General features: G+C 45.2%; 1 protein-coding gene and 1 long non-coding RNA gene across 2 annotated transcripts; one reads left to right on the forward strand and one right to left on the reverse strand.

Annotated features, from left to right (window-relative positions):
* Positions 1-4,464: 4,464 nt before the first annotated feature.
* LOC119963466 lies at positions 4,465-6,990 on the reverse strand. The gene is made up of 3 exons (XR_005460111.1): positions 6,858-6,990; positions 5,871-6,063; positions 4,465-4,638 (listed from the first exon to the last, which is right to left on the reverse strand). It is a non-coding gene; the product is annotated as an uncharacterized LOC119963466 (long non-coding RNA).
* A 1,259-nt stretch (positions 6,991-8,249) lies between these two features.
* nkx6.1 (NK6 homeobox 1) lies at positions 8,250-12,002 on the forward strand. Its single transcript, XM_038792626.1, has 3 exons — positions 8,250-9,196; positions 9,724-9,896; positions 11,394-12,002. Exons 1-3 carry the CDS (start codon positions 8,602-8,604, stop codon positions 11,634-11,636), a joined length of 1,011 nt encoding a protein of 336 aa, XP_038648554.1. The 5' UTR covers positions 8,250-8,601; the 3' UTR covers positions 11,637-12,002.
* Positions 12,003-13,092: the final 1,090 nt, after the last annotated feature.

The raw sequence follows: 13,092 nt of genomic DNA on the forward strand, positions 1-13,092 counted from the left end.
ATATAAATTTCCATCGGTGTGAATGAGTTATTGCAATAAAATAAGTTAAAGTGCGGAATAAATATGATTTTGTTCCAGGAAGCTGAATATTGGGGCTTGAGCTGATTTAAGCTGAGGGGTGCCTCTCTCCCAACCCCTTTCCCCAGTTCAATAAAGACTTACATTGATATTGTACTTTTTCAGGACCAGCCTTTCACAGCCAATGAAATGTTTTTGAAGTGTTATCACTGCTATTATGTGAGACATATGCACAACAAGCTCTCACAGAGAGCAATCTGATAATGATCAGAGGTGTACAAAATTGAAGGGCATAGATAGGGTAGATAGGAAGTGTTTCACCTAAGTAGAGGGGTCAATATGCAGGTTGCATAGATTTAAAGTAAGGGACAAGGGATTTAGAGGGCATTTGAGGAATAGGTTTTTGACCCAGAGGTGCTGGGAAGCTGGAGCCCACTGCCTGAAAGGGCTGGTTGAAGCGGGGACCCTCATAACATTTAAGATGTATTTAGATGAGCACTTGAAATTCCATAGCGTACAAGGCGATGGCTCAAGTGCTGGAAAATAGGATTGGAATAGATCGGTGCTTGATGGCCAGCACAGACACGATGGGCTGAAGGGCCACTTTTTGTGCTGTAAAACTCTGTCTCTCATCTGTTTTTTGTGTGGCAGAGATTTCAGTGAGAAACAGTGCCCCAGACACGGGAAAATACCCCACCCTTGCTTCAAAAGACTTCCATGGGATCTTTCACATCTGCCTTTGGGGCAGCTGGGGCGTTGTTTTTAATGTCTCACCCAAGAGGTGACATCTGAGACGATGCAGCACAGCCCCTGCCCCCACCCTGCCCACATCCTCAGCATTGCACTGGACAGTCAGCCTCAAATTTAATATTCAAACCCTGGATTGGGTCAGAGGAATCGTCATGGGCAGGACCGCAAAATCTGGCGTAAAGCCGTGTCCCTCCTAAACCTGGCCTCGTGTTGTGCTCTACCCTCCTTGTGTATGGTGTGTTTTTCAAATAAATAAACTATTGTATATCCCCCAGCAACCCCCAGCCCCCCCCCCCCCCCCCCAACCACCCCCCACACACACTAGCACGGTAGCGAGAATAAATAGATCTAGGAGAACTGTGCATGAATTAATCATTTTGGAACCCTTACAAGGCCGGTGGGCAGATTCTCAAATTCAAGTCTTCCTTGAGGGTAGATCAAAATCTCACATTCAAGAGGATCTTCCCTGGCGGTTCCCACCTATCGCCCGACCAGCAACAGGCGGGAGTGGGGCAGAATCCAGCCGTTATAAAGGAAGAAATTAGATAGATTTGTTTTTCAACCAATAACGTAACTTTGGTTATGTTGGGCGGTTGTTCCTCAAAAGTGCAATCCTTCCGACTGAACAATGTGATTAAATGGGTTTTTAAAAATCCGGACTGTTGGCAAAAAAGGGGGAACAAAGAACTTCGTTCTCATGGTAGCATGGTGGTTAGCATCAATGCTTCACAGCTCCAGGGTCCCAGGTTCGATTCCCGGCTGGGTCACTGTCTGTGTGGAGTCTGCACGTCCTCCCCGTGTGTGCGTGGGTTTTCTCCGGGTGCTCCGGTTTCCTCCCACAGTCCAAAGATGTGCGGGTTAGGTGGATTGGCCATGCTAAATTGCCCGTAGTGTAAGGTTAATGGGGGGGATTGTTGGGTTATACGGGTGACGTGGGTTTAAGTAGGGTGATCATTGCTCGGCACAACATCGAGGGCCGAAGGGCCTGTTCTGTGCTGTACTGTTCTAAGTCTAAGTCTAAACTTGTTGAAACACCAGTACTGAAATGGTGCTGAAAATGTGAATGATTCCGGCAGGAGTCTCAGTAACAACTGTCCAATTCTCAAGTCAGCAGAGGACAAGGGTGAAAATGTCTTAAAAGCTTGCACTGAAATGGTGCCATAAATAATTAGAAGGGATTCGTTTCTCGGACTTCCAAAAGGCGTGCATTATCCCAGGAATATCACCCAAATTACTTACTGCCACTTCCAAAGCTGCACTTAATCCGCAATTAAACATTTTGCTAATGCTTCCGAAACAGCCAGTATCACGTTTGATTTATCCTGAATTACAGAATCGTGTCAGATGTCAGTGACAGAGTTAGGTCGTTTCTCCTCCCCCCCCCCCCCCCCCCCGCCCCCGATAGGCAAGCGCCCCTGTGGCTCCGTTTTAAACCTCACTTTTATGTTGGATGCGATTCTGCACACGAGGAAATGACCCCCGATGCTTTAGCAAATCGAGCACCGTTCATCTCAATCGATTTACGAACTGCATTTTATGTGAGACGCCAGTGGTTTTATGAGCTCTACATGCTGTTGATGACCACGCAATCGTTTACCTGTGTTAAGGAAGAACTGACCCCAAAGCGGGTCATTTTTTAAATGTGATCTGATTCAGGGACAGTTGCTAATCCGCCCTGCCCCGTCGCATGCAAACCATTTCTGCAGCCGACGAGATCCCGTGTTTCAGGACGGAGCTGTTGCAATCAGTTTTCCTCCATTGAGATACAATTGTGGAAAAAAAATAGTTCACATGATGTTAAAAACAACTTTCAACTTTGCTCTTTAATTTGGGCGGAGATCAATAAATGTGTGGGTGAGACCCGTTGCCCTCCCCGGTTTCTCTCAATGCGCCCTGAGACGCTGGCTGTTGTGTTGGACAAATCTCCAGCATGTTTCTTCGGCAAAGATAAAAGAGAATGGGACTGGTACTAATGAAATCCGCGTTTATTAACAGGGCTGCCCAACATTGGCGGTTAGAGAGCTGCTGTTTTATAGATAATCTCGACAAGCCGTTTGTCTTTGAAAACAATGACAATCATCCCGAGGGGAGGATTTTGTAGGAGAGGGGGGCAAAAAATCTGCTGACTGACATTTTAGGACAATGCCAGGACAATTACCCTCCTCTTCCGTGCCGACAGAGGGGTAATTAACACTGGGTCAACATATAGACACCCGCCCTTCTGCTAAATAGTCATAAAAAAAGACACCTATTGATCTCTCGTTGAGCCCAAGGAAATTGTTTCGATAAACACTAACTATAGTTTGCAACGTCAATAGCCCGATAGTCGCCGATATATTGCACATCAATCAACTCACTATTAAACAGCTTGTGTACATTTTGAAATTCCCTCGGGTTTTGCTTTATTTGTGCTAAACACAATCTGGTTTCATACTCTTCAAGTTTCTATCATTTGATGGCTTATTGTTTTATCAATGTCTTGCCATGGGGAGCCACTCCCAGACTTATTTTCGACCGCACTGACAAATGCCCCAGTGTGATTGTTAAACATGAAGCAACTGAATGCTATCAGATCTCCCTCGCCTTCTCTACAATTGTATTGGAAAGGCTTATCCAGAGCATTGTAAAATAAACTCCAACATTACTGTCTGTGTGTGTGTGTATGTGGGGAGGGGGGGGGGGGGGGGGGTCAATCAGAGTAGCGTTAAACGCCGGCATAACTCAGTCCCCAAGGGCGGGTTAATAGTTGAGGAGAAAAAGAAGGGAAAATGTGTTTGGGGAGTTTTTTTTAAAGAGTATGTGCAGCGAGAGGTAAGATTTCTCAAGATGCCGTTACAAATTCCACCTGCATCTTCACACTTATATTACGTCGCTCTAAATTAATAACGGTAACACAAAAAGCAGTGATATTGGCCGCTTCTATAGCTGGATTTATTAACCACACTTTGATGAGCCTGAGATAACATGTAAAAAGCATCGGCTCTGAACTTTGCAATGGTGACCATACTCCGGCTGAACAAATGAAGCGAATGTTATGTGGACTTCTACCAGAATATTGTAAATTGCAATTTGTCAACCGCTAAAACCAAGAGATGAATTATTATAAGTGGGTTGGGCAGACCCGTGGATAGGACGCAGGACTCGCGCTCTGGAGACAAGTCTGTCAAAATGTACACACGAAAGCTATGGACAACCTGACCAATACAACCAAGCAATGGAGCATCATAAAGGAAGGGCTATTAACCTAGATGAACCCCAGTGGCAAAGTGAGTACACAGTGAATGAATACTGGGGTAATAAAATGCCAGGCTGTGGAAGGACAGATTTTGACCCATGCACTCGGCGCATACAGGAGCCAGGGTCGAATTCTGCACAATGCTCTTTAAACAAGATCACTTCAAGCATAGGAAGCATATGTGCATTGAGACCCTTGGCCACCCCCAATACATGCAATGGGTTTACAATAAATATATTTAGCCGTGAAGGCTCCGACCAGACACCAGACAACAGCCATAGAAATGAAACAAAAGTGTGAAAGATTAAATGTCACAGAATGTGAAGCTACCTCTGCGCTGCTACAGACCCGTCGCTAACTGTGAAGGAAAAGGTGGAATTATTTTAGAAGCGAAGGAATTAGTCGAAGTTCGGTTTAGAATCGTGTTGCCTTTTATTATTTTTTAAGCAGTCGCACCTTTTACCCAGTTGTGTTTTCTTCATTGTTGCGCTTTCCCTGGGAATGTTTAATGCGTCACTTGGATTCAAGCGAGCCGGATTCCAGATTAGCTCCCTGGTCACAGTCCTCGATAGATTGACTCTTCGTCAGAGCATTCTGACCTTATTGACTCCAGTAGGAAAACTAAAGGCCGCTCACTTTTCCAGGGAGTGAATAATAACAGATTATTGCGGTTAATAATTAAGTCATCATTAATGGAACACACCTCCTTGAATAACCAGTTTAAAAACTCTGGCCTCCAACCGCAATCAACCTGCGCCTCACATACAACCAAATGAGACGGAGCCTGGGCAAGTGTGAGGTTAAGAATATCTTTGCTGCTACGTGCTGTGCTGTGCTCTATGTGGTGTGTGAGTAACAACTTTACACAGACTTCGCCTTCAGTGCACGATCAGCAAGACCCAATAAGACAAAACTCGACCAAAAGTTCACTCCCGTTACTTGATCCAAATGAAGGATAGTTCGTAATGGATGGTGTAAAATCATTGCCCTCTCTCCCTGTTTGGGGGTGGGGGGGGGGGGGGGGGGGGATACACCTCAAATCGTTTATAATTATTATAATAATAAAATGATTTAGACATAACAGAGCCTAACATTGGTCTCTATAGAAATTTTGGAATTATCAATACAGAGCTCAGATTAAAACTCAGCTCCCTGTTCGGGTGAAAAGTGTGCATCAAATCTCATTATAGACCCTAGATGAAAATGACAGGCGAGTCTAGTGTGTCCGTTTGTGTTTGTTTTTGACGTTTCCCCCAAAGAAAAACGTATATACATTTTGCACGGGCTATACTTTGACGATGCTAATTTGGTGTTTGACTTTTCAAAGGCGCCCCCCGCCTCCACCACCACCCACCGCACCCCCCCCCCCCCCCCCAACACACATCCACAAGCCCTCCACACAGAAAGTAAGCGCGGGGAGTTTTGTCCGCTAGATGTCGCGACATGAGCGACTCAGCACCGCAGCCCCCGCCATTCTGCACAGTAAGGTGGCTCCGGGGGAGGGGGCAGCATCAACACATCCCCCCCCCCCCCATACACACACACTCCACACCCCCACACTCCAGTCCAAGCCAACCACTCAAAGCGACCCTTCTCGCGCTTTATCCCAATGCTCCATCTCTTCCCATCTCCTAAACAATCTACAGTTCAAACAAATTAAATATTTGGTTCTTTCTGACACATTGCACGATTATCAAGCGTTTGCAAAGCTCCCAGGCATTCGTTTTGTATTAACGCCAGCTAATAACACGCGGGCGAGGCAGATTTTTATTTGATACAACTCATAAGTCCAATTTTCATGCCTCTGTCCCTTCACGGTGCATTTCCCAGCACGTTTGCTCTCGTCCCAGGGAAAGGTTTCACTAACCTGCAGATGTGTCGCGGCTCTCTGGGAGTGACAATAGGTGCGATGGTGCCCCGTGTCCTGGAGCAGTTCAGGGCCACCGCAAAGCCAGAAGATCCCCTGAAGAAGAGCCACTGACCGGTGTATATCGAGGTTTGAGCGGTTGGAACCCGTTGTCACAAAACACATCTCCGACAGACACCAAGAGAATTCGAAACTTCGCCAAAAGAAAGGAGAAGACAAATAAGAAAGGATGATTTCACGCTTCTGTCATCAAAATCATTTACGAAAGCCATTATTGATAATAAACAGGATATTCTTCCCGAACACAGTATTTAAATGTTATAGAAACAAATATAGCTTCTAATTGGAGATGGGCTTTAATCATGTATGTTATGTATAAATATCGAAGAATATATATGAAAATTTATACACCATATAGAATATACTGAAATGAAATGAAAATCGCTTATTGTCACAAGTAGGCTTCAACGAAAAACCCCTAGTCGCCACATTCCCGCGCCTGTTCGGGGAGGCTGTTACGGGAATTGAACCGTGCTGCTGGCCTGCCTTGGTCTGCTTTCAAAGCCAGCGATTTAGCCCTGTGCGAAACCAGCCCCAGGTGAGCATAATCTGTTCTATTTACGTAACTCATTATAAAAGACATTAATTTAGAAAAATACACACTAATATAACTGTCTACGTTAAATATTTTATATAACTAGGGGCAGTCCAGCGCACTAACTTGTGTCAACTTCAGCAGCAAATCTAAATCTCTTGATGTCTTACAAAATCTTTGTGATATTTGCCCAGTGTATGAAACTAAGCCTACCAGATGTTCCCGAAAGTACATTTTTTAAAAAACTTGAACTCGTTTAATAATATTAAAATGTATACAAATGACAAAATGATCATTGCTCCATTGAAAAGGATTTCCCCAAAATAATTTTCTGCAAATAATTTTCTGTAACGCACACACACACACACATATATATAGTATAATATGGCCACCTGTATTGTATGCACTGCATCTGGGTAAGACTCTAAGAATCACGGCATGTTATATTTCAAAGTTGCACAGGTGATGGCTTTATTCAGTGAGATTTGCATTGGCAGCTCTATGCGCCTCTCTGTGTATTACTCTGTTTCAATCAAATGGAAATACTGATTCTCTTTCGCCAATTGCGCTGTCATTGATAAAGCAAACGATCTCAGACAATCGATAAATGATCTCTTTACATTGAGCTGGTGGCGGTGGTTAGAGGGAGAGGAGGGTCTGGATAGACATCATATCGGCATCGTTTCGGATGGCACTCAGTTCCTAACGGCCACAGATATTCGATATTTAGAAAGCACTAGAAGCCGTTACTCTTGCATCGTTTTTGCAGCCCATTTAACCGTGAGTCGATGGAAAGGTGACTTCACCCCCGTGGTACTCGACAGAAGAGTCGCCAGGGAGAAATATTGGACATTAACCATTCTCGATAAAGGAACAATTCTGAATAAACGGGCTTCAAGGGGGAAACAGCCGATGCATACATTACCATCACCTTAATTAATCTACCACCGACTTTATTCCAGATCTAATTTGGACCCAATTGTGCATGTTTCTTTCTGGAGAATCGCAGTTTTAATTCACCGCGTTGCAATGACAAAGAACTCGGAGCATTCTGAGAAGGCGGAAAGCAAAACTAAAGGTTATTTCGAAGCGGAGGTTGGTCCAATCCGCCTGGACTGATGGAAAATAAACTTTTTTTGTTTTCAGATGTGTTGACCCGTTGAAAAAGCTTTAACAGCGATTGATGGGAGGCAGAGAGGAGGGCAGCCCCATCTCGTTTCGCCCTGTTGGTATCAGTGGGCAGTGTGTCATTGCACATTGGCGTTTGTTTAATTAAAAACACATTTAATGCGCGCATTCCTCGGGGTGTTACCCTTCCAGCGTCTTAACACAGACCCTGGGCGCTGATTCCAGTGAGGATTCCAAAGGGGTCAATGCAATCCTTTAAAATAAAACACAATCCCAACCTTCGATTAGTTTAATATAGCAAGTAGTCGACAGATGTTGTCCAAGCTTCAAAATAAAGGGTCATTTGGATTGTAACCCCCCCCCCCCCCCCCTTCATGTTTCCAAACCTCTCCCTGGTCAGTTGCCTATTAAGTATGCAGATTTATTCAGGGGCGGGCTCTAGTCGTCAACCAATGGGAAGAAGGGGTTTGTGTACGTCACAGCCATTTCGGCCAATCATCAAACGCATACCCCCCTCCTTTGGCCCCTCCCCCTCACCCCCCCTCCCCGCCGGGGGCGTTTTGATGGACAGCGAGGAAAGTTTTTTGCACCTTCTGTCAATCCAGAGGAGATAGAAAGCGCCTGGAGTGATGAGAGTATTTTATTACCTCTGCTTGTATCTTGCAGGGCGGCAAAGGCGAGAGCTCAAAAAGTCTGATCTTCGGGTGAAAGCAAAAAGGAAACCCCAAAATGTGTCAACAATCCTGAGAGCAAGGATCGAGAACCCTCCTCCATCCCCACACCCCGTCACTGCACTTGGGATTTAACGGGAGATCTGTGACTTTAATCATTTGTGTGTGTGTGTGTTGCATCTCTTATTTATTAAAATATCCCCACAAGTCAGAAGTTGGAAAGAGAGAGAGGGGGGGAAATCTGGACTTTTTTTGATCTGAATAGAAGTGAAGTTCTTTATTCCTCTCTCCTTTTTCCTTGTGAGGAGTTGTGGTTGATTCTGGTCACTTTTTGGTGATGTTAGCGGTCGGACAGATGGACGGGACCCGGCAAAGCGCGTTCGTGTTGAGCAGCCCCCCCTTGGCTGCTCTGCACAGCATGACCGAGATGAAGAACCCCTTGAACCCTTACTCACTGCAAACGGGGCCGGCTGCTGGAAGCGGGGCAACTTCCATCTCATCGCCCTCCAGCCCAGTCGGCGTCGTCAGCGCGGCCGCCTCCACGGGGCTCAAGTCCATGTGCAGCCTGCCCGGCTTCCTGGCACAGCAGTTCTCGTCCACCACTCCTCACGGTATCAACGACATCCTGGGCCGGCCACTGATGCTCCCGCTCGGCTGCGGAGGAGGAGGAGGTGGAGGAGGAGGAGGAGGTGGAGGAGGAGGAGTCGCCTCCGCATTGCTTTCGGGCATCCCTCGTTTCAATAGCGGCCTCAGCCCGCCACCCCCGGGCATGTACTTCTCACCGAGCGCAGCGGCGGCTGCCGCGGCAGCGGCGGCGGCTGTCGCCCGTTACCCCAAACCACTGGCCGAGCTGCCCGGCAGGACCCCCATCTTCTGGCCGGGAGTGATGCAAAGTCCACCTTGGAGAGACGCCAGGCTGGGCTGCTCACCGCGTAAGTACAAAGCTGATCTTCCCTAACCTGCTCTGCATAAAGACAATTGCACACATTCACTAATATTTAAATTTTCGTTTTGCTTTTGCTTCCTTCATTATAAATACACTGGGAAACATCAAAGTTTTGTCATCGCGTTGTCCAATTAAAGCTACAATTGAGAATGGTGTGTCTTGCATCACAGGAATGTAAATTGGATGGAATGAATGCTGTACCTGTGTTAGATAAAATGGTCATTCTCTAACTATATATATATATAGAGTCACTGTTGTTACATAGCACCGGGTAAAATAGAATTAGGGAGATTGATATTGCACCCAAAGATTGATTTGGCCAATTGCCAGTTTCCAAAATAACCCGCTAATCTTTCCCCCTATTTTGTTCTGTCAATATTAGTTGTTCAGATGTGTTATTTAATCGTGCCACCCTCCCGTACCCATTTGAAGAGCGGGTCCTCTTTGCTCCGCAGGTTACCGAAATAGATCTTAGCCGCTTGTTTAAACCCGCTTGCTGCCGTCTCCTTGCAGATCAGAGCGCCATGCTGATTGATAAAGACGGCAAACGGAAACACACCAGGCCCACCTTCTCGGGGCAACAAATCTTCGCGTTGGAAAAAACTTTCGAACAAACGAAATACTTGGCTGGGCCCGAAAGGGCGAGACTGGCATATTCGCTGGGCATGACAGAGAGTCAAGTCAAGGTAAGGTTGCTGGGCAATTCTGGAGTGGCCCCTCTGAGTGTTACCAAAGAGGTTATAATAAGAATCATCTTTATTGTCACAAGTAGGCTTAAATTGCAATGACGTTACTGTGAAAAGCCCCTAGTTGGGGGGAGGGGGGGGGGGGGGGGGTGAAAATTAGATTCATGAAGCTTATGTCTGAGCTGAAAAAATTAGGAAAACAAGCTTGAACATAGCGAACATTAAATGTTAAAATATTGAATCACAACGCAAGTTTTGATGTGGGGGCTGGCGTTCCTTTCTATATAAATCACTCATTCCCAATCAGCCCTGTTTTTCAACCACAGAAATATAATTTAACATCCACTGGTGCTATATCAAATTAATTTGGTTGCACTGACGTTTAACCTAAACGAGTGCTCGGCACTCCTTGTTTTAAAATATTACAATTTGTCATTTGAAATGCGCAAAGTTGATTTTCTGTTTGAAATACTGCTCTTCCTTCTGGCGGTAGCAATGTTTGATCTTCAGGGTTATTTTGCGACATGTTCCATCTGTTTGGGGACTTGTAGCGCAGTTGTTTATACATTAACTCTGCCCAGCGATTTCTGATCTATTAAAAACCCTTGCACCGCAACAGCAATTAGAGAAAAGTTAGACCACAACTGAAATATCTCCATTATATCAAATAAATTACAGAAGATTGTGGATATTCATTGCTCGAATCTAACATACTTATTAATGGCACGTTACAAATTCTAATCTATATCTTTTTAAATAAACTGTGTTTTTAAAAAATGACCTTAATACTGGGGTATAAATAATTTACATTTATGCGCATTTAGGTAGAGATTAAACTGTCGCGGCACTTAAATTATGACTGCATGGAGGTATATATGTCAGCTCGGATATGTGGCACACAGCTCCTGTAGATAAGGTAGAGAACCTGTTTAAATAGTGAATGATCAATATTCTAAAACATGCAGAGCTATGCTTGTTAAGGATAAGCCATATTTAAATCTGGAGTGTGGCGGTTAAAGCTAATCCAGCCCTTTATTCTGCCCGAAACTCGCCCTGAATGCTATCACTTGCGGGAATTCCAGCAAAGTGGGGATTTTAAGCAGACAAGTGGCAGAATAACTCTGGAAACGGACAGTGCTGGGGTGGATGGGGGCGTGGGGAGGGGGGGGGGGGGAGGTGGGGGGCGCTCCCTTCCAGCTAGATTCACCTCCGAGTTGGCAATTTAGACAAGTGTCAATCCAGGCGCTGGGCAGCCGCTCAAAATTGTTAAAGTCAGTCAGTCAGTCAGTCAGGTGAGCATTTCTGACAGAGGAATCTTCCGGGGGGGGGGGGGGGTCAAGTTTCACCGCCCAGAATTCTACTAGGGCGAGAGGAGAGAATAAATGGCCGTTTGTCTAGATGCCTCTTTCGGGTTTGTGTGTGTGTGTGTGTGCGCGCTGCAAGTGTTCCTTTTGTAAACCGTCCTCTGCATTCCTTCAATTGTCGACAACTATTCAGGTCTGGTTCCAAAACAGACGGACAAAGTGGAGGAAGAAGCACGCGGCCGAGATGGCAACCGCCAAGAAGAAGCAGGACTCGGAGACGGAGAGATTGAAGAGCACTTCGGAAAACGAGGAGGAGGACGACGAGTACAACAAGCCCCTGGACCCCAACTCGGACGACGAGAAGATTTCCCTGTTACTCAAGAAACACAAACCCAATACGTTGCACGTTCTCACAAGTGAGAACGAAAGCTCATAAGGAGGGAGAGAGAGCGGGGACTTTATATTCCTAATCCTACAGAAGCTAGCACTAAAACTCTCTCTCTCTCTCTACCGCTCTCTGTATATTATCAGAGATGTATATATTTTTATAGTCTATATAAGTTATGGGAAGATTTGACCAGAAGCTCCGGAGCTTAAAGCACTAATTCTCATGGCTGATATACGCCTAAACTTAAAAAAAAGGATTTGATCGCCAAATCTTGGTCTGTTGGAACATTTTCGTACCAAGATAGATATATAGAAATCTATTCAGCTCAGAGACTGAGAAACTCGGTTGTGAAGAAGGGGCTCTCTCAGCTACATGTAAATATCCTCGTGTATTAAAAGCCGGACAGAAAAAAAACCCAGAATAACTGTGAATATTTATGTGTACAATACATTTTGTATAAGAACAGGTCCGTTTAAATTAGCGCTGGCTTGGTTTTTAACGTATAGATTTGGTTTCGTTTTTCGTGTCTTGGAACCTTGTGCAGTCTGAATGCCAGAATTTTTGTCTGTGGATTGGGAGAAAAAAAAAGTATGGTATCTTTTCAATTCGTTGGCGTTTAATAAATTAAATGGTAATTGCAATAAGGGAGCGTCTCGCCTCTCGCTCGCTCCAGGAAAGTTGATTTTACAAATGGGGAGGTTTGTGGCCTTTCCACCTGAGTCGCTGATGGGATAACCTCACCCCCCCCCCCCAGAAGCATTAAGAGTTGCTACATATGCTACCACCGATTGCAGTGTATTTTTTTAAACTATCCATCCAAGACCGTTGTACATTTTCTTAGTAACTTACAGCATTTTCCAAGCGATTGTTGAATTCTTCGCGGTGTTTTTTTAATGATGTGTTTTTCGCCCCCTTCCCCGATGTGAAATGTATGATTGGCTGCATTTCAATTCTATATTTTGATGTCGACTAATGTTAAACCTGTAACCTTAAAATCACTCCCCGGGAATCTTCTCCGACCAATCCCAAATAATGGTCACTGAATTCAGGCCCTTAGAAGCGAATATTTTTGGAGTCTGTGGTCTGGTTATTTTCGAAGGGTTTTGAAGAATTCCAGCGGTGCACTTTTAAGGACAAAGTGTGCGATCATTAACATTTTTGAGCGGTTGCTTCGTGGTTCTGAAGTGGACATTTTATTCAGTGTAGCCTGGACTGTGCTGGGTTTAGATGATGCACGCTGGAAAGTGGGGGGGGGGGGGGGGGGGGGGGGGGGCACTTTCCCGTTCATTCTGAGATTTAAATATCCGCAGCATTGGAGAGAGAAGGGTTTTCAGGAAGAAAAAAAACCCAGCCCGGCTGGAGATGGGAAGGAAGCTGCATTGGGAAGCTGTTCATAAGTAACTTTTACCTCACATTGCAGTCTTTAGAACAGAGGGAGGGCAGGATGAGGCAATGTCGTTTATTGCCATTGTCAAATCAGGGCATTTTTTTTTCTGATGAAGCA

Source organism: Scyliorhinus canicula, chromosome 3, assembly GCF_902713615.1.
Source record: "Scyliorhinus canicula chromosome 3, sScyCan1.1, whole genome shotgun sequence".
Lineage (NCBI taxonomy): Eukaryota > Metazoa > Chordata > Chondrichthyes > Carcharhiniformes > Scyliorhinidae > Scyliorhinus > Scyliorhinus canicula.

Excerpts from the sequence above, each read along its gene's own strand:
- nkx6.1 (XM_038792626.1), top strand. The coding sequence starts at position 8,602 with ATGTTAGCGGTCGGACAGATGGACGGGACCCGGCAAAGCGCGTTCGTG. Across the intron at positions 9,197-9,723 it reads CAGGCTGGGCTGCTCACCGC|ATCAGAGCGCCATGCTGATT; the intron begins GTAAGTACAAAG and ends GTCTCCTTGCAG. Across the intron at positions 9,897-11,393 it reads TGACAGAGAGTCAAGTCAAG|GTCTGGTTCCAAAACAGACG; the intron begins GTAAGGTTGCTG and ends ACAACTATTCAG.